At 38.8% G+C, this 25,278-nt stretch overlaps 1 protein-coding gene across 3 annotated transcripts in view; it reads left to right on the top strand.

Annotated features, from left to right (window-relative positions):
- Positions 1-25,278, top strand: part of Lrch2 (leucine rich repeats and calponin homology domain containing 2) — a 91,145-nt gene that overhangs the window by 24,435 nt on the left and 41,432 nt on the right. For all 3 annotated transcript variants that reach the window (XM_028858491.2, XM_028858490.2, XM_028858492.2), the window contains exons 2-5: positions 11,427-11,571; positions 14,182-14,308; positions 19,431-19,536; positions 19,617-19,753. In XM_028858491.2, coding sequence (XP_028714324.1) covers positions 11,427-11,571; positions 14,182-14,308; positions 19,431-19,536; positions 19,617-19,753 — 515 coding nt within the window. The remainder of the gene's footprint in view (positions 1-11,426; positions 11,572-14,181; positions 14,309-19,430; positions 19,537-19,616; positions 19,754-25,278) is intronic.

Raw genomic sequence — 25,278 nt, 5'->3', positions numbered from 1 at the left:
GCCCAGTCAATGCACAGGAGAGGAATTCATGCCTGGTATTGTATACCTAGTCAAAAGCCTATAGCTGGCTATGTCATAGGCTCTGGTATGGAATTGTCTACTGCTGTTTTGCTAAATGGACATAGTGTGAAATTGCCACCTAAATATTTATGTTTATATCCATAGAATAGTGCTACTCTTAATCTTGGTCAGAGAAGCTTCTGCTTGCAGTGGTCACCAGTTAATGCAGAGATTCATAAATGGTCAAAATATAGAGAATAAATGGTGGGATGATTGTTGTGGAATACTACTTTAACTATGCAAAGATGTGTTACATTTGTTATGTTATAGAATATTACTTTAACTAGAGAAAGATGTGTTACATTTCTTTATGCTGCATCTGTTTAATTATGTAAAGATATGTTGCTGTTTCACCTTGCCTGCCTAAGGCATCTGATTGGTCAAATAAAAAGCTGAATGGCCAATAGCTAGACAGTAGAAGCATAGGCAGGGCTGGCAGTCAGAGAGAATAAGTAGGAGGAGAGAAGAGTAGAGAGAGAACAAGAGGAGAAACAAGGGAGAAAAAGGAGGAGGATGCCTAAGGCCAGGTAGGCAGGCAGCCACCAGCCAAGTAGAAGAAGAATACATACAGAAGGAAAGGTAAAAACCCCTGAGGCAAAATGTGGACGAAGAGAAACAGGTTAAGTTATAAGAGCTGGCAAGAAACAAGCATAAGATAAGTCTGAGCATTAATAACTAATAACAGGTCTCTGTGTCATGATTTGGAACCTGGCTGGTGGCCCAAAAGAAAGCTGGCTTCAGATGATCAATCAGATTTTTTTGGAAAGAAAGAAAAGACTTCATACTGTTTCAGATGAAACAATTTCCTTTCATTTCTCATTCAGCAAAAATCCTAGCGCGAGTTTGCCCAATCTTTCAATGAATTAACCATCAGGGACACAGGCTTAGTGTTCATGGAAGGAGTCTTTACACTCCCCTTCAAACTTACTCCAAAAGACTGGGGATGCTATTCTGTAGTCTGCTATAATCTAGGACCTAGGTGTTCTGTTGCAGTGTGACCTAGCCTTTATTCAAGCTGGATGACTAGCAAGTCTGGCCTGAAAATGGTTCTTTTTTTATTTTATAATTTGATTTAATTTTACATATCAGCCACGGATTCCCCTGTCCTCCCTCCCCCCCCCCCCGTCCCCAACCCACCCCCCATTCCCATCTCCTCCAGGGCAAGGACGCCCCTGGGAATTCAGCTCAATCTGGTAGATTCAGTCCAGGCAGGCTGTTTGGAACCTGGGGCCTATGCAGGGACACTTTGCTCAGCCTGGGAGGAGGGGACTGGACCTGCCTGAAAAATGGTTCTTTTAATCACAAGGTCTTCTTCCATCTCCATCTTTACTACCACCTATGCGGAAACTAGTCTTATGTTCCCTTATTCCAGCCTTCTTCAAACTTGCCCACTATGTTAGTAATTGCTCCACTTGCAGGCATGCCCCTTCTTTGACCTCAGTTCATCTCCCCTCCCCATTCAACTCCTATTGACCTAAACTCTCACTCTGATTATGCTGATCAGGTGCCTCCTCTGCATTCCAATCCTGAACCCCTTCTTACCCCTAATCTAGAGATTATTCGGCCTCCTCGCTCCCCCTTTACCATACCCACTCCTTTCACCACTTCCACGCTACTGATTTTGGAACCACCTGCTGCTCTAAGGTACCAGGAGCCAAGGGTATTGTCCACATCTGTGTATCTTTTTCCATATCTGTTCTTTGTCAAATAGAAAGCAAATTAAGTGTCAACCTCTACAATTCCTTCACAATTTATAAAAGAATTTGAGTTCTTACTAATTTCTTATGATATAACTTGGAGACATATATATCACATTTGGGTTAAGTAGCAGAATATTCCAATAACTTAAACTTCAGGCAGGTAGGCCACTATATTACTGGAGAAACTGTGATTGAAAAGGATGACCTGACATGGAACTATCAGCCCACTTTCCCAAATCATACTAAAAGGGACTATATGCCTTCCTCCCTGATAGAAGATAGGATGTATCCCAACCAATTAACAATGATCAAAATCAGAGAAGTCCTCCATCAGCCAAATGAAAACCTTGCCCTTTTTCTTACCCACCCCTCATCAACTTGAAAAATACACCAATCTTCATCTAGACTTAGCATATGCCAATTCTAGTGATGCACTTCATCCCTCAGTCAGCAACAGATATTAGAAATAATTATAAAATACGGGAAAGTCTGCACAAAATAAAGTCTTAGATATAGTCTTTGGGAGATTTACCAATAAGCATGTACAGGAGAGGGAAGCTAAAAGATCAAGTCCACAAGAAGACCCAAGATGAAAAACAAGCTTATCAACCCCTTGCCTCTATTATTAGTGGGGCACTTGGTAGATGTCTCTTAGTTCCTGTTTTAGGTTTAGTCAGCCTGGCCATTGAGTAAAAATGGCCGCCACCTAGTCTATCTTGACAAGCCTGTAAAAAGGTCAGACATAAGAAGAATAATTATCTCCCCCTCAAATGAAGTGGGGTCAAACTTACCCAAATCTGACTAAGGCTCAAGGGGGTGGACATTTCTACAATGATGGATCTTCTGGGCTTCCTGCAGGAGACTGACTGACATAAGCCAGGTCCCAAACAGACCCCAGTTTTGACTATCCAGTTGCCTAAGCTCATTGTATCTTTCACCATTCACCATTCAAATAAGGATATAATTTTTTTCTTGGATAAAGACCCTGAATTTTCAAGCCCTGTCTTTCTGGTTTCTATCTTGATGGGTGGAGTCAATGGCATTTTTTCTTTCTTTTCTTTCTTTTCTTTTTTTTTTTTTTTTTTTTTTTTTGGTTTTTCAAGACAGGTTTCCTCTGTGTAGCTTTCCACCTTTCCTGGAACTCACTCTGTAGCCCAGGCTGGCTTCGAACTCACAGAGATCCACCTGGCTCTGCCTCCCGAGTGCTGGGATTAAAGGCATGCACACCGTCCAGCAATGATTTATTTTTATTTTAGGTATTTGTATTTTCCCGCAGGAATGTCTATGTGAGTGTCAGATCCACTGGAGATGGGGTTACAGGCAGTTGTAAACTACCATTTAGGTGCTGGTCTCCTGGAAGAACAGCCAGTGTTCTTAACCTCTGAGCCATCTCTCCAGCCCTTCAATGGCATTTTTTTCAACCAATGGTCATTCCTCTTTTGTCCTGTTTTCTTTTTTAACTTTATTTTTTTTAATTTATTCTTTGTGTCTTTCACATCATGCAACCCATTCCCACCCATCTCCCATTTCCTTGAATCCACCCTCTACCCCTGCAACTCCCCCCCCCTCAAAAAAACAATTTAATATAAAAAAGGGGAAAAACCCACTTCACCCTGGTTCTGGGCTGCATAGTTGCAGGGTTGGCCAGCCTACCAGCTCTCCCTTCTCTTCACCTGGGTGAGTACTCCAGCATTGCCCTGACTAGTTCATCCCTTGCAGTGATCAGCAAGGAGTGGGGTCAGTTCTCCCATTTTCACATCTTTGGAGTTGGTTCTCTCACACCTACATCTTCAGAGTCAACTCTACTGTGTTGCCAGTCGAGGTGTAGGGGGCACTCTCCAGAGTGCTGGAGCCGATGAGGGACAAGGACAGCTCTACTTTTCTTATGACCTCAGGGCCAGTTCTCCCACCTGAGACTGGGGCAGGGATCTCTCCCCTGTCCATGCTGCTACATGCCAAATGAGTACTGGGGACAGCTCTCCCACCTGCCTCATGGCAGATTAGTGATGGGGACTACTCTCTCATGCACACAACTTCAGGTCTGGCTCACCCATACCTCTGCCAACAGGGCTGGCTCTGTTGTGCTGCCCAGGGGAAGTGTAGGATCTGCTCTCCTGAGTGTTGTAGTTGGTGGAGGGGTAGGAGCAGCTCTCCTGTTCTTATGACCTCAGTTCTTCCACCTGCCTCAGGCTTTGATGGGGGCGGGCACCTCTTTCCTGTCCATGTTGCCATGTGGCAGCTAAGGGATGGGACCAGGTCTCCCACACTCACATTCTCGGGCTGGCTCACCTGTACCCTCATCAAAAGGGTCACTGCTCTGCTGTGCTGCCCAGAAGAGGTGCATGGCCTGCTTTCCTGAATTTTACTGAATAAAGGGATCAGCTTCCTTACCAGCTGGAGGCAGTAGGGTAAGAGGGGAAGGCATCTTTCTTTCGCCCGCCGCCCCCCCCCCCCCCCCCCCCCCCCCCCCCCGCAGACAAGGGATGCCATAACACATAGGCGTCCCTGTCTACACGGTTAACTCTACTGTGCTGCCCAGGTGAGGAGCAGGGCCCATTCTTCCAAGTGCTGCAGCTGCTGAGGATCTGGGTCAGGTTCCCCATCTGCTGCAGGTATTGAGGGGTGAGGGGAGGAGGTCATCTTTCCCTCACTCATGCAACCACATGGCAAATGAGAGGAGGTGCAACCTGCTCTCTCACTCTCATGCCTTCAGGGCCAGCTCACCCATGCCCCTGCAAACAGTGTCAGCTCTACTAAGCTGCCCAGGTTAGGTGTAGGGACCTCTCTTCTGAGTGCTTCAGCTAGTGAGATATTTTCCTAGTGTTGAAGCCATTGCGGGCCAGGAGCAACTCTGTACAACTCTATTCTCTTTGCCTTTGATGGTATCAGGGACATTGGACATCAACACACTATGGCTGCATCAGGGCCATGAACCTAGGCATGGATGGGTCCTAGCAACAGCTCAGGCCCAGACATCACTGTGTCACTGAGTGGCAATCAAGCCACCCACCTCAGCCTCGTTCACTTCTTCAGATATGCCTCTGTCCACAGGAAATGAACCTCTCCCTCTCTCCTATAACATACCATACATTTGCTCACCATAACAGTACCTCATCTGAGTGGGCCCATATTTTCTTCTCAAAGACCGGGGTAGGCCTGCGTATGGGTCTCTTTGCCCCGCTCAATCCATCATGGTGCTAGGCCTGTCCTGTTTACTTGGAGATTGGTTCTATAGCCATGACTTCCTAATCTTGTCCTCCTGACCAATTATTTTATTAGAAAGAAATGTTATGTAAAAGCTGGAGACGAAACTACATCTGTACCCTATTTAACCTTAAACACAGTTCCCTAACCAATGGAAGTTCACCAGGACTATCCATCTTCTCTGCTCCTCAATATCTTCAACTTAAAAACCAGTCAGGTTTCCTCTTTGCTTGGGACACATCAAACCCAGGCAACGTCTCTTATTTTCCTTCCATTTTCATCAAATTTAAACACCTGTCCTATTCCCCATATAAGTGTCAAAGCTTTTAAAGCACTCTAACACATTATTACACGTTCCTGAATGTTCGTATCTTTAGCCCCATTCCCTCTCCTTATAAAATTTCTATTCTCCTTATCTCAGTGCCAGATGGCTCTTACCATAATATAATTTAAGATCTTAGAGTTATTGATGAGTTTGCTGTTACCCTACACCTTATCACCAACCCACACACTCTCCTCAGTCCTATTATTCATAACACCCAATCAACATTTCACTATTTTTGATATTAACTATGTTTTCTTCAATACCCCACTGCCACCTGAGTTTCAAGACCTTTTTGCTTTCACCTAAACTAACCCTGACAGCCATCATTACCAACTCACTTGTTTTTGTTTTTCTTCTTTTTCATGGATTCTAAAACAGCCTAAACTTATTTGGGCAAGCCTTTGCTTAAGATATTCCTTTTTTTTCCATTGTGTTGGCATCTATCTCCAATATGTGGATAACCTAGTCATTTGTAGTTTTCCCACAAAACATCATTCCAGGATACCATCACCCTCCTAAATTTTCTCAGCTGAGGCCCAACTCAGTTAATAATCTGTTACTTAGTTAATTCAGATGGGCAAAAGCAGACAGGAGTGGGCAACTCATCTGTGTGACTGAAAACTGGAAGAGCTGTTCCCTTGTCCTGAAATGCTCTGAACATGGATGGAACTGTCAAACACGCAGCACCTCTTATGGAAACCATTGACATAACAAGTGCTCGAACATTTCATTGAAACCTTCAGGAAACTAACCTATCACTGCACAGAACATTAGTAACTTACAACTGCTGCCTCAGGAGCCTTTGCTACTGTCACAGCCTCCCCAGGAAACTGTCACAAACCTTGGAAGACTCTCCTCCACACAGTACACACCTGGTTGCACTCTTGATGCCCCTGTTCCTGTTCGTACTGCTCTGATTTTCACTTTGACTCTACCAGCGATGCCCATCTTGTGAATCAGCAAAAAGATTCTGTTACTCCCAATACTGAGGCTTGTGATTGGTCTTTATGTAGCTTAAGAATTTTAAACTGAGCCAGGTGGTGCTGGTACTCGCCTTTAATCTCAGCACTTGGGAGGCAGAGGCAGGTGGATCTTTGCGAGTTTAAGAGTGTGAGGCCAGCTTGGTCTAAGGAGTGAGTTCCAGGACAGCCAGGACTGCTTCAGAGAAACCCTGTCTCAAAAAAAAAAAAAAAAGAAAGAAAGAAAGAAAGAAAGAAAAGAAAAGAAAAGAAAAAGAAAAAAGAATTGTAGCTTATGGAATTACAATGGAACATAAGGCTTGAATGGATGAGTATGCCTCATCCATGTCCTAGTTAACATAAGCAGGCTGTTTTTTATTCTTGTTGGGCTAGGCTCAAGGCTTTTCCTGTGATATACCCCATTCAAGCCTCAGCTGAGACCATAAAAAATATTTCCCTGAAATATTCTTTTTCCCACAAATAGTCCTTATCATGGGCAAAACAGTCTGAGCTGGATGTGTTACAGTTCAAAGAAACAACACTAGGAGACAGCTGCAGAATTCTAGAAAGAAACTTGCAAAGAGCTAAGAAGAATAATGCAAGTATTGAGAAGGTAAAAGATCACGAAGATGCAGAGGCAGAAAAGCTGAGTGGATGAAAGAGTAGAAGCTATGAAGAACCAAAGATAGGAGATGAATGTAGCTAGGATGTTCTTTATGTCAAATCTGTTGCTCTGATTGGTCAATAAATAAAACACTGATTGGCCCGTGGCTAGGCAGGAAATATAGGCAGGACTAACAGAGAGGAGAAAAGAAAGAACAGGAAGGCAGAAGGAGACACTGCCAGCCGCCACCAGGACAAGCAGCATGTGAAGATGCCGGTAAGCCACGAGTCACATGGCAAGGTATAGATTTATGGAAATGGATTAATTTAAGATATAAGAACAGTTAGAAAGAAGCCTGCCACGGCCATACAGTTTGTAAGCAATATAAGTCTCTGTGTTTACTTGGTTGGGTCTGAGCGGCTGTGGGACTGGTGGGTGACAAAGATTTGTCCTGACTGTGGGCAAGGCAGGAAAACTCTAGCTACAGATGAATTTCAAGAACTGAAAGCCCTGGTTGCAAGAAGAGTTTGAGAAAGCCAGTGAGGAGTTAAAGCCCAAGCTTTCTGATACCCAAACTCCAAATCTGTAACTTTCACCCCTGGTTTTGGTTCTATGCACTGGGCAATAAGCTTATGCCTCCAACACTGACAGCAATACGCTTCAGGCTTCGACACTGTGAAGCCATAAGCCTCTAACTCTCAGTGATTAAGAGTTAAATAAGATGCAGAGTTTGAAAGTCCAGACTGTGTCCAACTCGTGGCTGCCAATATGAAGGAAACTTCTCTGTTGTTTTTGCCTTGATCCTATGTGGATAAAAGTAAAAGAACCCTGAGTTATAACACTAAAATTAAACAAATAAAAGTGAGAAAACCTCAGTCATCAGGTTTTGATGAACCTGGAAGGGAAAAGCAATGAACATGGAGAGCTGTTGTTTGAGAGAGCCTAAACTCTCTGATCTACCTATAAATGATAACTCTTCATAGCTTAGAGATCATAGATCTTAACGGAGTTCCTGGCAAAGGGAGGAGAGCAGACCAAAGCAGGAGATGGTTAGAGCATGGCATGCTACAACACAACTGGAAATAATTCTAAACCAAATCACAAGTGTGCATTTGTCTCTCAGTTACTCCTGGTCATCACCTCTATGTAATTATAACTTTCAAGACTGAGTTTGTGACCCAGACAATCTCGGTGGCTCATAATTGTAATCCTTGCATTTGTGAGGAGGAGGTAGAAGAATTATCATGCAGTTGAGGCAAGCATGTACCACAGCCTGCTGCAGGGCAGCTTAGGCCATAACATAAGACTCCAACTCATCAAATAAAAAATAAAAAAGATTAAATTTTTAAAGAATATTAGTATTAATATTAAAAATATTCTATACTTTACAAATTTAAAAACCATACTTATTATTTAATGTCATGAACATATTTAAATAAATTATATTGAATAATTAACCTAAATATTTTAAATAATATTATTCCTTTTTAAAAATCCCCTTGTATAATATAAGAATATGTAAAAACCAAAAAAGAAAATGTAAAAAAAACAACTTATTTCCAACCTGTTAAAATTTAATTTAATGATATTTCTATAATGAAGAAATAATGTTATTTTTCCTTCCTAGCACTTTTTTTTTGTTTTTTTTGATACAGGGTTTCTCTATGTAGCCTTGGCTGTCTTGGAACACACTCTGTAGACCAGTATGGCCTTAGAGATCCACCTGCCTCTACCTCCCAAGTTCTGGGATTAAAGGTGTTTGCCACCACTGGCAGACTTTTCTAGCCCTTTTTGTCTGTTTTTTTTTGTTGTGCTTTTATATTGTGGGCATGTTTGTGTGCTGTCCATTTTCATGTGGTTGTAGGCACACATGTGTCACTGTGCACGTGTGTGTAGGTCACGGGACAACCTCAGGTGTCAGGTCACATGTTTCCCCTTATCTGAGACAAGATTACTTGTAGTTCCTGTGGCTTACTACAGGGTATCTATCTGGCCTGCAAGCTCCTGGGGGTTCTCTTGTCTCTGCTTCCATCTCACCTAAGAGATCCAGTACTGCAGCAATGCACTAGATCAGCCAGCTTTTGGGGCTCGAAGAGGCTAAAGGAGCAGTCACAGTGCATGGATCTGCACTGGGTCCTCTGCATACATGCTGTAGTTGTTTAGCTTGGGGTGTTTGTGAGGCTGCTAACAATGGGAGTGGAACTGTCTCTGAATACTTTGCCTGCTCTTAGGACCATTTTCCTCCTTCTGAGTTGCCTAGTCCAGCCTTGATATAAAGGTCTGTGTCTAATTTTATGCATCCTGTCATAAGACTTGTCATGCCATTCTATGCCATACTCGGATTAAATGTGTGCACCCCTAGTGCCTAGCTGACAGCCAGTCTTGATCTCTCTTAGTACTCTGATGTTAAGTGACATTTTTTTGGTTCTATGTTTTTGTGGCATTAACGATATTCCTATAACTTCTAATTTTATTTATTCATCGGAGACATCATGTTTGAGATTAATAGTCAGATGATGTTCATTTTATATTTTCTTCAAAAAGAAAAAGATCCTACCTGTAGCAGTAGCAACAAAAATCTGGTTCCACTTCCACTGATGTTGGGTAATACGAATAAAAGGCTAGGCTAGAATCCTCTGGCTATCTCTGATTCTTAATTCTTCTAGTCCACATTACTCATTCCTTATCCTTCCCCATTATGTGCCAGTGCTAAATAGATTACAAATTCTATCCATTTTCTCTTTTTAGGTTTGCTGTCTTGTTTCAAAATACCTTTACTTCTCTCTGGGACCGTTGAATTATTTATTAGTAATTCATATGAGATGTTGTACAGAGGAATCTACTGAGCATAATTCTATCATTAGAATGTCAAATTAATTGTAAAGTATAACTTTAACTTCTAAGATTCTGAAGTTACAAGAGTAAGAGGAGCCAGGTGTGCTGGCACACACCTTTAATCTCAGCACTGGGGAGGCAGAGAAGGGAGTATCTCTGTGAGTTCAAAGCCATCCTGGTCTTTAAAGCCAGTTCCAGGACAACTAGGACTTTTAGACAGAGAAAAATCTGTCTCAAAAAAAAAAGAGTAAGAGGGAAATCCATATATATAAAGTATGATGACTTCATTTTCCCTCTTTGCTTCATACTTTGGTATCCAGATAGTGTTCAGATTTTGCTTTGTAGTAATTCTATAATTTCTTTAAGTTATTAAGAATCTTATAGAGAGATTAAATAATTTTTCATATTATATAGTTAGAAATTAATAGTTCAAGATTCCTTAGTTAATGATAAAATTTTATACTAGATGGTAATGTGAATCAGCTCTTTACCTCTGCCTCCACTTTCTTTATCCATTTGTGTTAATACGTACATATTAATGTTCTGAGGAGGGAACTCACTGTTGTTGAATAAACAGGTTTTTTTCCCTCACAGTGAAGATGTTGAGCAATATTGATAGGAGATTGTTTTCTTGCTGAGGACATTACAAATGGTGGGCCTCGCTGGACTGTAAATGTTCTCCTGATACAGATAATCCTTTTCTGAAGATTCTTATCTTAAACAGATTTTTTTCCCCCTCACAGTGAAGATGTTGAGCAATATTGATAGGAGATTGTTTTCTTGCTGAGGACATTACAAATGGTGGGCCTGGCTGGACTGTAAAAGTTCTCCTGATATAGATAATCCTTTTCTGAAGATTCTTATCTTTGAAGCCAATTAAGTATAATAAACTAGAACAAACAGCCAGGTGGCGGTGGCGGCGGCACTCGCCTTTAATCTCAGCACTCGGGAGGCAGAGGCAGGCAGATCTCTGTGAGTTCAAAGCCAGCCTGGTCTCCAAAGCGAGTTCCAGGAAAGGCACAAAGCTACACAGAGAAACCCTGTCTCAAAAAAAAAAAAACAAAAAAACAAAAAAACAAAAAAACAAAAAAACAAAAAAAAAAAACACGGACAAACAATGTTATTTCCATAAGGCAACTGATTTGATAATTATCTAGGTAGTTGAGAACCACTTGTATTTTATGTTTTGTTGTTGTTTGTTTGTTTGTTTGTTTGGCAGTCAGGGCTAGAGTGTGGATAGGCTGCTATTATAGTGCTCAACATAATCTCCAACAACAAGTATTTATCCAAAATAATCTATTGTATTGATGTGGAGAAAGGAAATCTTTCTGGTTATTTTTTCAGTCTATCAATGTGGTGTCCTTGTTTTTTTCAATTTTTTTTTCTTTTTTATGTGGTATGTGTGTGTTTATGTACTGCAGGGAATAGAGCTTATGGCCTTGTGCATACTAGTCAAGTATTCTACCACTGAACTAAAACTCCCACTATTGCTTTATTTAAAGATGAATATCAAAATTTGCATTCTCAATAGATTTAGAAGCAGATTTAAAAAATGATTTTAAAGTACATTTATTGATAAACATTTTAAACCACTATATTAAAATAGTTTTTCTTCAAGATAGTGGTGAATACTATTTTATAATATATTCAATAGTTGCTTGGATTCTGAGTGAAAATAGTTGTCTATTATTGTATATACAGGTGTATACATGTCACTCAAAATTGTTTTTGTTTTTCAGATCTTTCCAGAAATCGCTTTACAGAAATTCCTTCAGATGTGTGGTTATTTGCACCACTTGAAACATTAAACCTATATCATAATTGTATCAAAACCATTCCTGAAGCCATTAAGAATTTGCAGATGTTAACATACCTTAACATTAGGTAAGCAAACAATTTTTTAAAAATAAATAATTTCAGGTCTAGAAAGATGGCTCAGCAGTTAATAGAATAGGCTGCTGTTTTCAGAGGACCAGGGTTTGGTTCCCAGCACCCTCGTATTGGCTCATAACCACATTTACCTAGTTTCCCAGAATTCAATCACATCTCCTGACCTACTCAGGCATCAACAATACACATGATGCACATATATGCGTGCAGGTAAACACTCATCAAGATGAATAATAATAATAATAATAATAATAATAATAATAATATAAGTCTTTAATAATTTTTTTAGTCTTTAATCACTTTTAATAGTAAAGGAATATATTTTGTTTATGCTCAAACTGTTTTATAGGCTTTTGGTCTTGTTCTTTAAGTCAATGTTTCTCAATGTTTTGTACACAAGAATTGTCTGGGGATCCTGTTAGGTCTACCGAGGGACCTACATTTTCTAAAAGGTCTCTTGGTAATTCACCTGCATGTGTGCTGGTCATTAGATCTCACTTTGAGAGGAAGGCTTTAGAACATAAATATTTTCATTTGTTGCCCAATTGTCTGAATTCACTTATATGGCACTCTAGTTACAGTCAAATATTATAATGAAACGCATTTTAAGTAAAGTTTTATCACTTGTGATGTTGCCAGTTTAATAATGGGCAAATTGGGATGGGAGGTTGAAAGTTTGCAAGTGGATGAGATGACAGAACATCTTTATGCTTAACATGTTTTTTTTTCTTTCAGTGATAGGATCAACCCAGGGTGATGTGCATGCTAGGCAAGCATTTTATCACTGGATGACAGCCCTAGCCATTTTATGCTTAATATGCGTTTATTATGTACTAGGCATCATTGCAAGTGTTTGACCCATATTACCTCATTTAATATTCCAACATCATTAAGAGATAGGTCATATTATTTCTCTATTCCATATGAGAAAACTGGGTTAAGCTGTTTGCAAAAAGCCATATATTCATACAGATGTTCTTCTGTATCGTGGGAGAATAACATTCTCAAAAATACTAAAGTCCACCAATATTCAATCAATACTCAATTTCCTTACATAAAAAGGTATAGTGTATTGAGAATTGTAACTGGAACATAGGATGTTAGACATTTCAGAAGTCCTTTGAGGATTACTAATTAAAGAGCATTGTTCTTTGCTTTTGTTACACACACACACACACACACACACACACACACACACACACACACACACACACAGAGAGAGAACCCCAAAAACAAACAAACAAACAAACAAAAAAACCTTTAAAGTCAGCCTAGTATTTCTGGAAATTCTCTGCAGAGATAAGATGGGGTGAAGGATCTTGTCTCACCTCCCCATTCTTGCTTAAATAACACAGAGCTTTTGTCCCTGTACACATTATATAAAACGCTAGGTACAGGTCTCTAAATGCTAATTTGCAAAATAGGGAAACAATGATAGCTTATTGCTTGTCAGTGCTTGCTAGTATATAATTGGAATGTTGTCTTTTCTATATTTTTGGTTTTGTCATATTTTGGATCAGTCTGTCTGAATTTGACATTTGAGTATAAAACATGAAGGGTAAGGATACCAAAACCTGATTGACCAGTTATCAACCCAGGCTCTCCTTATCAACTGTGTAACTTTGGAATGTTTTACTTACTCTCATTGTAATTTATTTTCCTTTTTAAAACGGGGCTCGTGATGAGTATTTTCCTAAAGTAGGTTGATGTGATGGACAGTTGAGTTTTGAATTAACTTGTTAATTCATTAACAAGTTAATTAATTAGTTTGTTATTCTGAACATTTATTGGCATATAGTAAGTACTCAATAAAATGTTAGTTGATGCTATATTTAAATATACTCTAGGGAATTATTCATTAATGTTAGGCTGTTGTGGTGCAAACTATCTAAAAACCACTGGTGTTTTTAAAGATTAATTTTATTTTAATTACATGTATGCGTGTGTCTGTGTGGGTGTGCATATAAGTGCTCGTGGAGGCCAGAAGATGATATCAGATTCCCTGGAGCTGGAATTAACAGGAGATGGTTTACTGTCCCATGCAGGTGCTGGGAATGAAGTTTGGGTACTCTGCAACATCAGTCTACACCCCTAAGTGCTGAGCCATCTCTCCATGCTCCAAGCTACTGAGATTTTAAAAGATAGATTTCTTCCATCATTTTTAGCACGTCAGCAAATTCACCTCAAAACCTTTTCATGATTAGACTTATGAAGGTATTGAGTGGGCTAAAATTATGACCCAGAAGAAGATTTCTGGCATTCTCTAGCTCAGAAAAATCCTGAGTTATTGCATGGGTGACATGTGTGAGCAGTACCGTATGTAATAACAGAATCTTTGCTATCAAACTTGTGTTTGAATCCCTGCTACAATGGGCAAGTCACTTAGTGAGCTTTACCCTTTATTTTTCATATTTGTATATCGAAGCTAGTATTATCTATCTTGGATTAATGAGAAGATTAGACACTGCACAACAGGAAACACTCAATAGATGGTACTTGTTAGTGAATGCTTATGATTAACTGTTGAGATGGTTTGTACTTTTTATCCCAACATCAAGATTCAGACATACTTTTCACAACGAGACTTCCTTAATTTTTTTTCAGTCGAAATCTTTTATCAACATTGCCAAAATACCTATTTGACCTTCCCCTTAAAGTGTTGGTTGTGAGCAATAATAAACTGGTATCCATTCCAGAAGAAATTGGAAAATTAAAAGATTTGATGGAGCTGGTGAGTAAAATATTGCATAAAATTATATATGCTGCATATAATATGTACCTTTTCATTTTGGAATTGTACTCATTACTTTGTGGAATTTCACTGTAAGTAAGAAAAAGAGATAACTTGGTATATGTGTAAATTTTGTTGGGTCACAATTTCAGGTGCATTTATTTATGTCTGACTTTAGCTCCCAGCTAAGAACAACAGAAGTGTGATAATTCCTCAGTCGTAGATGCTTTAGGAAGCTCGGTTATGAGCTCTCAGTAACATGATTCAAGTGAATTAATATTTATTCACTTATAGTGTGGACAGAGAAATTCTTAAGGAAATGAATTTTTTCTAATGTTTTATGGAGCTGATGAAGACAGTTAGAATGTGGTGGTAAAGTAGAGAATGCAGCTGTGTGTGCTGGTGGTGCATGCCATGATCTTCAGCTACTCAAGGGGAGGGAGGATAATCATTCAAGCTTAGGAGTTTTCACATCAAGCCAGGTAACATATTGAGACCCCATTTCACCAAAACAAATAAACAAATGAACAAATAATCAGTTTCTAAAAGGTAAAGCATAGGGTGCTCACAAACAGAAGTAGAATTAACAAAATAACTTTCTTCAATTAATATGCTCACATGACTTTATAACACTTTTAGGACCAAAGAAAATATAAAGAGGCAATTATATACAATTGATTATGGAAATTAATATAACACCTCTGAATATTAACGTTTTAGATTTTTAAAGGACATTGAACCTCCAGAGCAAAACAGAGTGCTCAAGCATTGAACTCTTTTCATGTATTGTATTACTTCAATTTTACCCTGTGCCATGCTGTTTATTTTTATTTTCTGTTTTGTATTAAGGTAAAGCTTTCCCAATAAATAGGTACTTTAGGATTTTTCTTAAGTAGGACTTTATTATTTCTCAAGGACCAGAAATTTTCTTTTAAAACTTATTTACAATTTTATAATGGAAACATATTGTTATAACAATGTATATTAATCAGAAATGTCAGGATTGTGTGCTAAGGAATTACTTCATGTCCAGTTTCTCTTTACTCTTTGGAGACATAGACGTTTGCGGTTAGAAAAGATCTTAGAAATGACCAAATAGAGTCACTTCCTAATGCTACCTGTGTGTTTCCAAGAAGGACAGTTCTCTGGGTATATTTGAACCTCCCCTGGTTCTCTTTTTTAGAATTCTATTTGTTAGTAATTTTTATTGTTTTTCAACCAAAATAATGCTTCCGTTAGCTTTTTCTATTGACCTTGGCCACTGTGTGAAGAAATGTACAACTTCTCTTCCCTCAAATACTTGTATTCTACTGAAATTTTAAGGCCTGTTTTTTTTAAAAGATAAAACATCCTTATTAACTTTATTTGTTTCAATGAATCTCTTTTTTGCGTGTTCCATTTATTTAATTTGAATTATGTTGGTTTACTAATGCAATTAAATATTAGATTTTGAGAACCAAATTTTAGCAGGTGCCTCATTATTTGCATAACTTTCTTTTGAAATCATATTTATCAGTACTTTGAAAATTTCATATAATTTATTTTGATAATATTCACCGCTTTCCCCAACTCTCCCCGGCCCCCCAAATCTACCCAGCTTCCCTACCCACTGAACATTGTATACGATTTAAAAAAATGTAAAAACGCATCCAGTTCAGTTTGTGCTGCATATATATTCTTGGGTGAGTGGCCTTCCGCTGCAGCACAGTCGACCACAGTCTTTAAAACAAACAACACAAAAACTTTTAGTAAATATACTCAAGTAAGGAAGTTCCCGTGTAATAGAAATGAAAAACATTGGGAGTCCATATACAATAGAAAATGGCTATAATTAGCTAACCCTATGGAAATTTTCAATTAAACCTTAATACAAATACATTCATCTTTTTTTCTATATGTAAGAATAACTCATAGGTACACAACATGAGGAATTTAGAAAATTAAAGGATACTAAAAAGTTTTCAAATTTAATAAATGGTACAGAATAGGATTCAACAACATTGTGCATGAATGTATACCCCTGGTTTAATTCCATGATTTTTGTCATGCCAGAAGTTTGGTTTCTTTTAATTTTTTACATTGACTTATTAATAGATAAGGCATTTTATATACAGTATCAGTGTGGAAAAAAATAAATATTGATCATATACTATGATACTTTAAACTTTCAGTATTTCTAATATAAGACAATAACTGTATAGTAATAAGTATCTCTTTATAAACAAAATAAAAATTAATGGTAACTGGATTTGTAGTTTCTACTAATAAGTTTTGTCTCATTTGTTGCATACTATAAATCGTGTAGTTATGCAGGGTTTCATTAATACCCAGTAGTTCATAAACAATGTTACAAAACAGCCATATGCATTCTTCATGCCACAAGGTAAACAGTGTTCATAGTGCACTTTCATCTTATTTAAGTTGAAGCTGTTCTTTTGGATATTTTCCTACTTTGATGTGAAGCTGATTGTTAGGATTTCTTTAAGTGGTTTTCTTATGTGGCTTTTAAAAATTGACTACAGTGGCTTAATTTCATTCACAGTTCATAGTTCTCAGGAGATAGCTACTTTTGGACATCATATAATCCAGGATGTTTTGAATAACTCAAAACTCTTAGTGTAATTATGATAAACAAGCATCCACATCCATATATTCTGGATGATACGCTCTAAGTAAACTAACATGGTTTCCAAGAACTCCTCAGCTAAGGGTGGGACTTCCTGCTCATTTCTCCTCTCCATTCTGGCATCTGTCTTGCTTGAGCTTGCACAGGTCTTGTGAACACTGTCAAATTGTCATGGGGTCACATGTGAAACTTCTCTTCTGTACTAGAAAACAGTGTTTTCTTGTGCTCATCTTTAATCATTCCACACCATCTTCCACAACGATCTCTGAGCCTTGGAAGTAGAGGGTGTGGTATATGTTCACTTTAGGGCAGATCACTCCACAGCTTCTTATTCTCTGTACCCTTAGTAGTTATAGGACCCTGTGTTAATAGTCTACTGTTAACAGAAGCTTTTCTGAGGGTTGAAAAATGCAATAATCTATGTGTATAATAATAAATCTTAAGGAGTCAGTGTGGTAATATTGTATTCCCCAATATATCATGCACCCTTGTGGGGCATTTACCCACCAACCCCACAGCACCCCAGAGTTTTCTTGAGTGGAGCAGCAGGAAATATTAGATAGAAAGATTTATATTGTGGAGAATCCTGCGGAGATAAACAGATAGAAAATAAAGGATAGCCTTGAGAGGGCCTGGAACCTATTCCAACTTGCCTGACTGTTTCTGCCCCAGGGTTTTTATAGAGACGCCAAGGGGTGGAGCAAAAGACCTCCTCCCCCAGACAGCCAATTGTAGACCATCTCAGACACCTGCACTCAGGCCTGTGGTCCTAATCATCCTCTATGCGGACCTGCTGGGTAAAGCCATGAGGAACCTGAGAATGGGCTGCCACACACCCTAATAAATAAATTTATCTGGGGTCAGAGAACAGAACAGCCAGTAGATATAGAGCCCAGAAAATGGTGGCACACATGCCTTTTGTAATATCACTTGGGAGGCAGAGATCCATCTGGATCTCTGTGAGTTCAAGGCCACACTGAAAACAGCCAGGCAGGTGACTCATGCCTTTAATTCTAGGAAGTGATGGCAGAAAGCAGAAAGGTATATAAGGTGTGGAAACCAGGAACTAGAGCTGATTAAGCTTTTAGGCTTTTAGCAGCAGTTCAGCTGAGATTCATTCTGGATGAGGACTCAGAGGCTTCCCAGTCTGAGGAAACAGGATCAGCCGAGGAAGTGGCAAGGTGAGGTGGCTGTGGCTGGTTCTGTCTCTCTGATCTTCCAGCATTCACCCCAATACCTGGCTCTGGGTTTGATTTTATTTATAAGACCTTTTAAGATTCACACTACAAGTCAGTTTAATGCTGTGTTCATCTAGCAGAATAGTTGTAGGTTGTCTCCTAGGAGCTATGACCTGCCTAGCCACAAGTTATTGGTCTGATAGTAGTGCCAGGTATGGGTTTCATATTGTGGAGCACGAAGTTGTTGTTTTAGCCCCACTGTTGCACCAATGGCAGTCCAGTCATTATGGTAGTTCACAGGGTTTATAGCTGGGTAATATTGATACTTACTTCTCTGGTAGCATGCATAGGACCTTTTAGAACTATGAAAGCTAGCTAGTAGGGATGAAGCTTCCAGGTGAGTACCAGCTTGATTCTCCGTGTCCTGTGTCTCAAGTAGTTGGTATCTTCAGCAAAAAGTCTTTCTGTCAGCGTTTGAGGGTAGCCAATGGCAACAGCAAGAGCCTGTAATATTTGTGGTTCTTTAAACCCTCATTGGCCAAAAATTCTCAGAGAAGTAGCCTATTCCTGGTACTGGCCTTTATTTGATAATGTATGGAGTCTGAAAGGAGCATTGTTGACCTATTATTGGGTGACTTCATTTTAACTCTTTATGTATACATGTGAATTTATCTGTATTTAAAGAAGCTTATATAGTAGTAGATTTCCATATGATCTTTTTTCCAAAAGTCCTTTAAATGAGTGAGCATTAAATCAGGGTTATATTTTTATAACCTTGAAAGACTTCAGATTCTAATTCCTTTGTATACCTTTGAGTGGGACAGGACTACAAAATATGTGCTTGTAACTGTTTTATATTATTATCTCTTTTGTAGAGAGTAATTTATTTAAACTTATCATGACTATGGTGTCTGGTTCTCTAATTCACATCTCTAAATCCTTGACTTTTTTGAGGCATTTATTCTCCTAAATAATCTGAAATGAACTATAATAATTGGCAGATTATTTAAGTTGGTTGATAGTTATCCATAGTGTTTTATCTCTGCTTGAACATTTGACTCATTATTCTAATTTCAATGGACAAAGTTGTTCTTTAGTTCAGAGTTTTGCTTATGTACTTATTAAAACTAATCTCAAATTTTTGTGTAGAAATTTTTTTATTGACTGTGGTGTATTGACTTATGATCTAATACAAATAAAGCACTGCTAGTAAAGGACATTAGAAGTAAGTTTGCTACTTTAAAATTTTAAATTTTAAAATTGAAAGTATATTTGTATTTTTAAATTTGATATCACTTTACTTTCTTGTTTTCCTTAGGACATTAGCTGCAATGAAATTCAGGTTCTTCCCCAACAAATGGGAAAATTACATTCCCTTAAAGAGTTAAATATAAGAAGAAATAATCTTCATGTTTTGCCAGATGGTAAGATATTCACTATTTACACTTACTTGAGTAAGAGAGTGACCATACAACATTTAACTTTTTTTTTCATTTCTGAACAGAATTAGGAGATCTCCCCTTAGTCAAGTTGGATTTCTCCTGTAATAAAGTGACTGAAATTCCTATTTGCTATAGGAAGCTGCATCATTTGCAAGTAATAATTTTGGATAACAATCCATTGCAAGTACCACCAGCACAGGTTTGTAATAAGCATATGATACTTCTTTCTTTTCAGTTTTATCATGATTTCATGTTTATTAAATTTAAAAGCAGTATCATATGAGTCAATGCTGTCTTTTACATGGCACTATGTAGAGTTTTTCTGAGAACTGACTATTGGCATTTTTGTTTGGTTTGGTTTTAAGATGATTGCTGTGGGATGGTCTGTATGTTAAATTGCTCTGATTGATCAATAAATAAAACACTGATTGGCCAGTGGCTAGGCAGAAAGCATAGGCGGGACTAACAGAGAGGAGAAAAGAAAGAACAGGAAGGCAGAAGGAGTCACTGCCAGCCACCACCATGACAAGCAGCATGTGAAGATGCTGGTAAGCCACGAGCCACGTGGCAAGGTATAGATTTGTGGAAATGGATTAATTTAAGCTATAAGAACAGTTAGCAAGAAGCCTGCCACGGCCATACAGTTTGTAAGCAATATAAGTCTCTGTGTTTACTTGGTTGGGTCTGAGTGGCTGTGGGACTGGTGGGTAACAAAGATTTGTCCTGACTGTGGGCAAGGCAGGAAAACTCTAGTTACAGATGATGTCATGTATCTTTATGCTGGTGTCAATCTTTCTGTGTGGTGTATGGTTATGAATGTTTTTTTTTTTAATTTTTTGAGAGAACGGTTTCTTTGTGTAGCCCTGGCTGTCCTGGAACTCACTCAGTAGTCCAGGCTGGCCTTAAGCTCATGGATATTCACCTGACTCTGACTCTGAAGTGGTGGGATTAAAGGCATGCACCATAGATGGCTATGCATTTGGATCCTCCTCCTGCCTCTATCTATCAAATGATGGACTTGGAAATCTATGCTACCATGCCCTGTTAGAGACTTTTTTTTACTTAGATAATAGCTTTAGTGTAGGTTATAGAAAAGCATTTGGAAAACGTAGAATCACCCTTTTTCTCTGTGAATTTGTAGTTCTGATTGTAAATGTTATTTTAAAAAGAAAGATTCTGAACTCTCTCAGGTATACATTTTCTTGGTATTTGTTGTTGGACTATTGGTATAATGGGTATTGATATGTGGGTTAGAATTAGAGTTCTTCTAGGAAAATTCCATGCTGGGCGTTAAGGTAGGCAGTCTGCAGGACCAAGAGTGCTTTGCTTGAGGAAACATATCTCACATAAGGAAGACTAGCTACATAACCCTTCCAGGATATTTTTGTCACTGAGATAGAATTATGACAGATAAAAAGATACAAATGGAAAAGATTAATTTTAGCTTTTAATATAATGAGTATTAAAGCCACAAGTAATCCACTAAAACAATAAAGAATAACATAAGATATAAACCTAGGAGAACAAAGAGAATCATGAGAAGCAGACAGTAGAATTTTGAAAATGGTAAAATAGCTGGAATATGAGGCACAGATTTGCCTGAGGAGCACAACAATTCCTACTACCTCCAAGTTTTGGTCATTGGCATGCTAAGAAGTGCCTTTTTTCTTTTAACAATGATACATTGCATTCGTTACAAAGAGAATAAATATTTTTCTTTTTTATATACTTATTATTTTTTAGGAAATTTCATACAATGTGTCTTCATCATATTCACATTCAACCCCACTTCTCCTTCTCCCTCCTCCAAGATCCACTTACTCCCCATCATGTCTTCTTTGTGTTTTTGCTTTCTTTTTTATCAGAAGAGACTATCTCCCAGCAGCTATCTAGGTCCTCTGCCTCTTACAACCTTTGATTCTCCTGTTCTGTGATGTTTTTGAGCTTTAAGTGTAGGAGCTATGCTGCATATGTATCTGTTGGGGCTGGGCATCCAATAGTCAGATGGTCTTTGCATTTTGACCAGTTGTGGCTTTCTTTTTCCTTCCATTTTATTGCAAATAGATTTTTTAATTCAATATATTCTGATGGTTCTCCCTTCCCCAACTCCCAGGTCCTCCTCACCTTTCCATACATTCAAATCTACATCCGTTCTTGCTGTCTCTCATTAGAAAACAAACAGGCATCTAAAAATAATAAAGTAAGTTAAAATAAAAATAAACAAACCTGAATAGGACCAAACAAGCAAGCAAATAAACAGAAAAGTAGAGTCAAAGAAAAAGCATAAGACACACATATATATGTAGAGACATGCATGCATACACACATACACACACACACACACACACACACATACATACGCACGCACGCACGCACGCATGCGCGTGCGTGCGCTGAAATCCCCTAGAAACAAAAAATTACAAATCATAATAAATAAATAATGGGCCTGTATGGTAAGAAAAGAAAATAAAAGGAAAGAAAATGCCCAGACAAAGCATTATGAGAAAAAAGAAAAGAAAACTTCCAAAAAATTTCATTGAGTTTATTTCGAGTTGGTGTCTACTTCTGGGCCTGGGGCCTGGCCTTCAAAGTGATTTATATGCCCAGTCAGACGCCAATTAGAGAAACTAATTCGTTTGCAAGTAGTTATCAATTGGAGACAGCTTCTGGGTTAGGGATTGGGGTTGTGTCAGCACTGGACTCTGTCTGCCTTAGACCTGTGCAGGCACAGTCTCTGTGAGTTCATATGTGCATTGGTTCTGCTGTGTTTAGAGGGCCTTGTTTCCTTGGTGTCTCCCATCCCTTCTGGCTCTTACAATCTTCCTACTCCTCTTCCACAGGGTTCCCTGTAGTTGTGGCTTTCTTTAATGATCTCTATCAACTGCAAAAATAAGGCCTTTAATGAGGGCTGGGAGCTACACTTATTTGTGGTTGTAAGGATAAATACTTGTAATGCAGTAGAGATTATACTGGTTTAGGTCATGTGCAGCAGTTGGCTCTCTTCTATTTTCCATGGGCTCCTCAGTCATGGATAATTGGTTAAATTTACACTGCCAAGCAAGAATTCCCCTCTATTGAGCGAGTCTTTTTTTCTTTTTTTTTAATTAAGGAATTTTGTATTCATTTTACATACCAACCACAGGTCCCCCTCTCATCCCTCCTTTCACTCCATCCCCTAGCCTTCCCCCAGCCCATCCCCCATCCCCTCCTCTGAAAAGGAAAGGCCCAATATGGGGAGTTAGCAAAGCCTGGTACATTCAGTTGAGGCAGGTCCAAGCCCCTCTCCCCTTCATCAAGGCTGAGCAAGGTGTCCCACCATATGTAATGGGCTCCAAAAAGCCGGCTCATTCACTAGGGATAGATACTATTCCCACTGAGTCTTAAGTCGTTTGAACTGACTTGGTTACCCCCAAGATATTAGTGCCATTGTTGTATCTTTAAGAATATCTTGTTATACTGGTCAATATTATAGTTCATTGATATTACAGCTGTGTTCCTACTTGTGTTCCTATTGTTTGTTTTGATTTGTTGGCAGATTGCATTTGTGGTTCCTTCTGAAACTACAACTGCTAGTTTTCAGTTCAAGAAGGGTTCCTTACAAAAAGCTGGTTGTGGTGGAGCATACTGGTAGGATTTGCTGAAGGAGGCAGAGGCAGGAGGATCACAAGTTTGAGGCCAGCCTGGGCTATATATTTTAAAAACCCAGCTAGCTCAGTCGGTAGAGCATGGGACTCTTAATCCCAGGGTCGTGGGTTCGTGTCCCACATTGGGTGCTGGATATTGTGGATATTGTGGGATTTATTAAGGCAGCACCACATAGTTAAAAAGGAGGTTTATTTTGGGAGGTAACTTACAGCTAGTAAAGGTGTTGGTTACAGTTCCTACAAGTAAACTGTATTCTGTCTTCAGCGATTGAATCTTACCTTCTTTTTCTAGAATCCATGAAGGCCATTGATATAGCATATATTGTTTTGGGGGTCCCTTTGATGCCCTTAATCAGAAAATTGTAAGGAAGTTTCCCATGCCTGGCACTGGGTTTTTGTTAGATAGTAGAGGCTTCATAAGAATGTGAGGAACTTGTTAAAATCTAATGTTGAGGCCTGCTGACAGTCACCTAGGTAACTGGGTAGAGGTGTGTGGATTTGTAGAGACAATAAAGAAGACAGAAAACAGTTGAGAGGACTGCCAGTCTATTCCAGACAGTCCCGAGTTTATGTCACAGCCAGCTTATATACAGTCTTGAAGGACAGAGGTAGAGCAATGCACAGCACAGGCATTCAACCACTTTCAATCCTGTCTGCATCAAGGAGCAAGCAGTTTCTTTTTCTTTTTTTTCCAGAGCTGTGGACTGAACCCAGGGCCTTATGCTTGCTAGGCAAGTGCTCTGCCACAGAGCTAAACCCCCAATCTGGTGTCAGCAGCCTGCATCTAGCTAGATAGTGTGTTTCTTCTTCCTTGGCTAATCAGAACATTCTCAAGCCCTTCAGTGAGACTCTGCAGGCTAATCAGGACTTCCTCACAGCCCTGGAGCAAGCAAGCTGGAACTCTATTGACTCAGAATAGACTTCAGGTTCAAACTGGGAAACTGAATCAGTTGTGGGCTCCCACAATCTTACATTCTCTTCTAATAATGTATTTTTGTGAAACCATATATATATATATATTATATATATAAAATTGGGGAATGAAAGTAAACACAGAATTTTCACAAAAAGAAATACAAATAGCTGACAAATACTTTCAGAAAGTTCAACATCCTCAGCTATCATGGAAATGGAAAATTAAAACTGCTTTGGTATTTTATCTTATTCAAGTGAGAATGGCTATTAAAAAACAAAACAAAACAAAACCTCAACAACAAATGACCACAAATGCTGGCAAGGATGTTGATAAAGGACAATTCACTTACACTGTAGTGCAAGTACACAGTGATGCCACCACTATGGAAATTTGTGTGGCAGTTCCTCAAAAAAGCTAGAATTAGATATGCTATATGACTTAGTTATAGCACTCCTGGGCATATTCCCAAAGGACTCTGTATCCTACTACATGGATACTTGGTCATCCATGTTCACAGTTGCTATAGTTGAGATGTCCATCAACTGATGAATGGATAATTCAAGTGTGGTACATATCCATGATGAAAATTCACCTATATTCTTATAAAAATTGTTGGAGCTGGAAATAATTATCCTTGCTGAGGTAGTCCAGACCCAGAAAAGGAAATGCCATGTGTTTTCTCTCACATGTGAATATTAGTATTGCATTTTTAATGTGTGTGTTCTAATTGTAGTACCCAGAGAAGTCAGGAAACTAGTAAGGGACAATAGGAAGATATTTCAAAGGAGTAGGGTTAGAAGACAAATGGGATGAAAAAGGGAAGAAGAGTCATGGAATAAAGGTTAAATGGGGTGAGGAATGGAAGGGTATGATGTTATCGTTTCTTTAGTGTGTTTTGCTACCTTCTTTTTTAAAAGTCTGGTAGTTATATGTGCGTCTTCTAGTCTGTTGTTCAGTATGTCTGTTTCTGTGCAAGTATGATGCTGTTTTATTACTATAATTCTGTAGTATAACTTGATATCGGGGATAGTGATTTCTAGCACTGTTTTCATTGTTAAGGATTGTTTTGGCTGTCTTGGCTCTTTTGTTTTGTGCTTATTACTTTATAATAGTTCTTAATCTCTTTTTAAAAAAATCTGTGTATGAATGAGTGTGGTGGTATTG

Source organism: Peromyscus leucopus, chromosome X (genome assembly GCF_004664715.2).
Source record: "Peromyscus leucopus breed LL Stock chromosome X, UCI_PerLeu_2.1, whole genome shotgun sequence".
Lineage (NCBI taxonomy): Eukaryota > Metazoa > Chordata > Mammalia > Rodentia > Cricetidae > Peromyscus > Peromyscus leucopus.
This window is presented reverse-complemented; position numbering and strand designations above follow the sequence as displayed.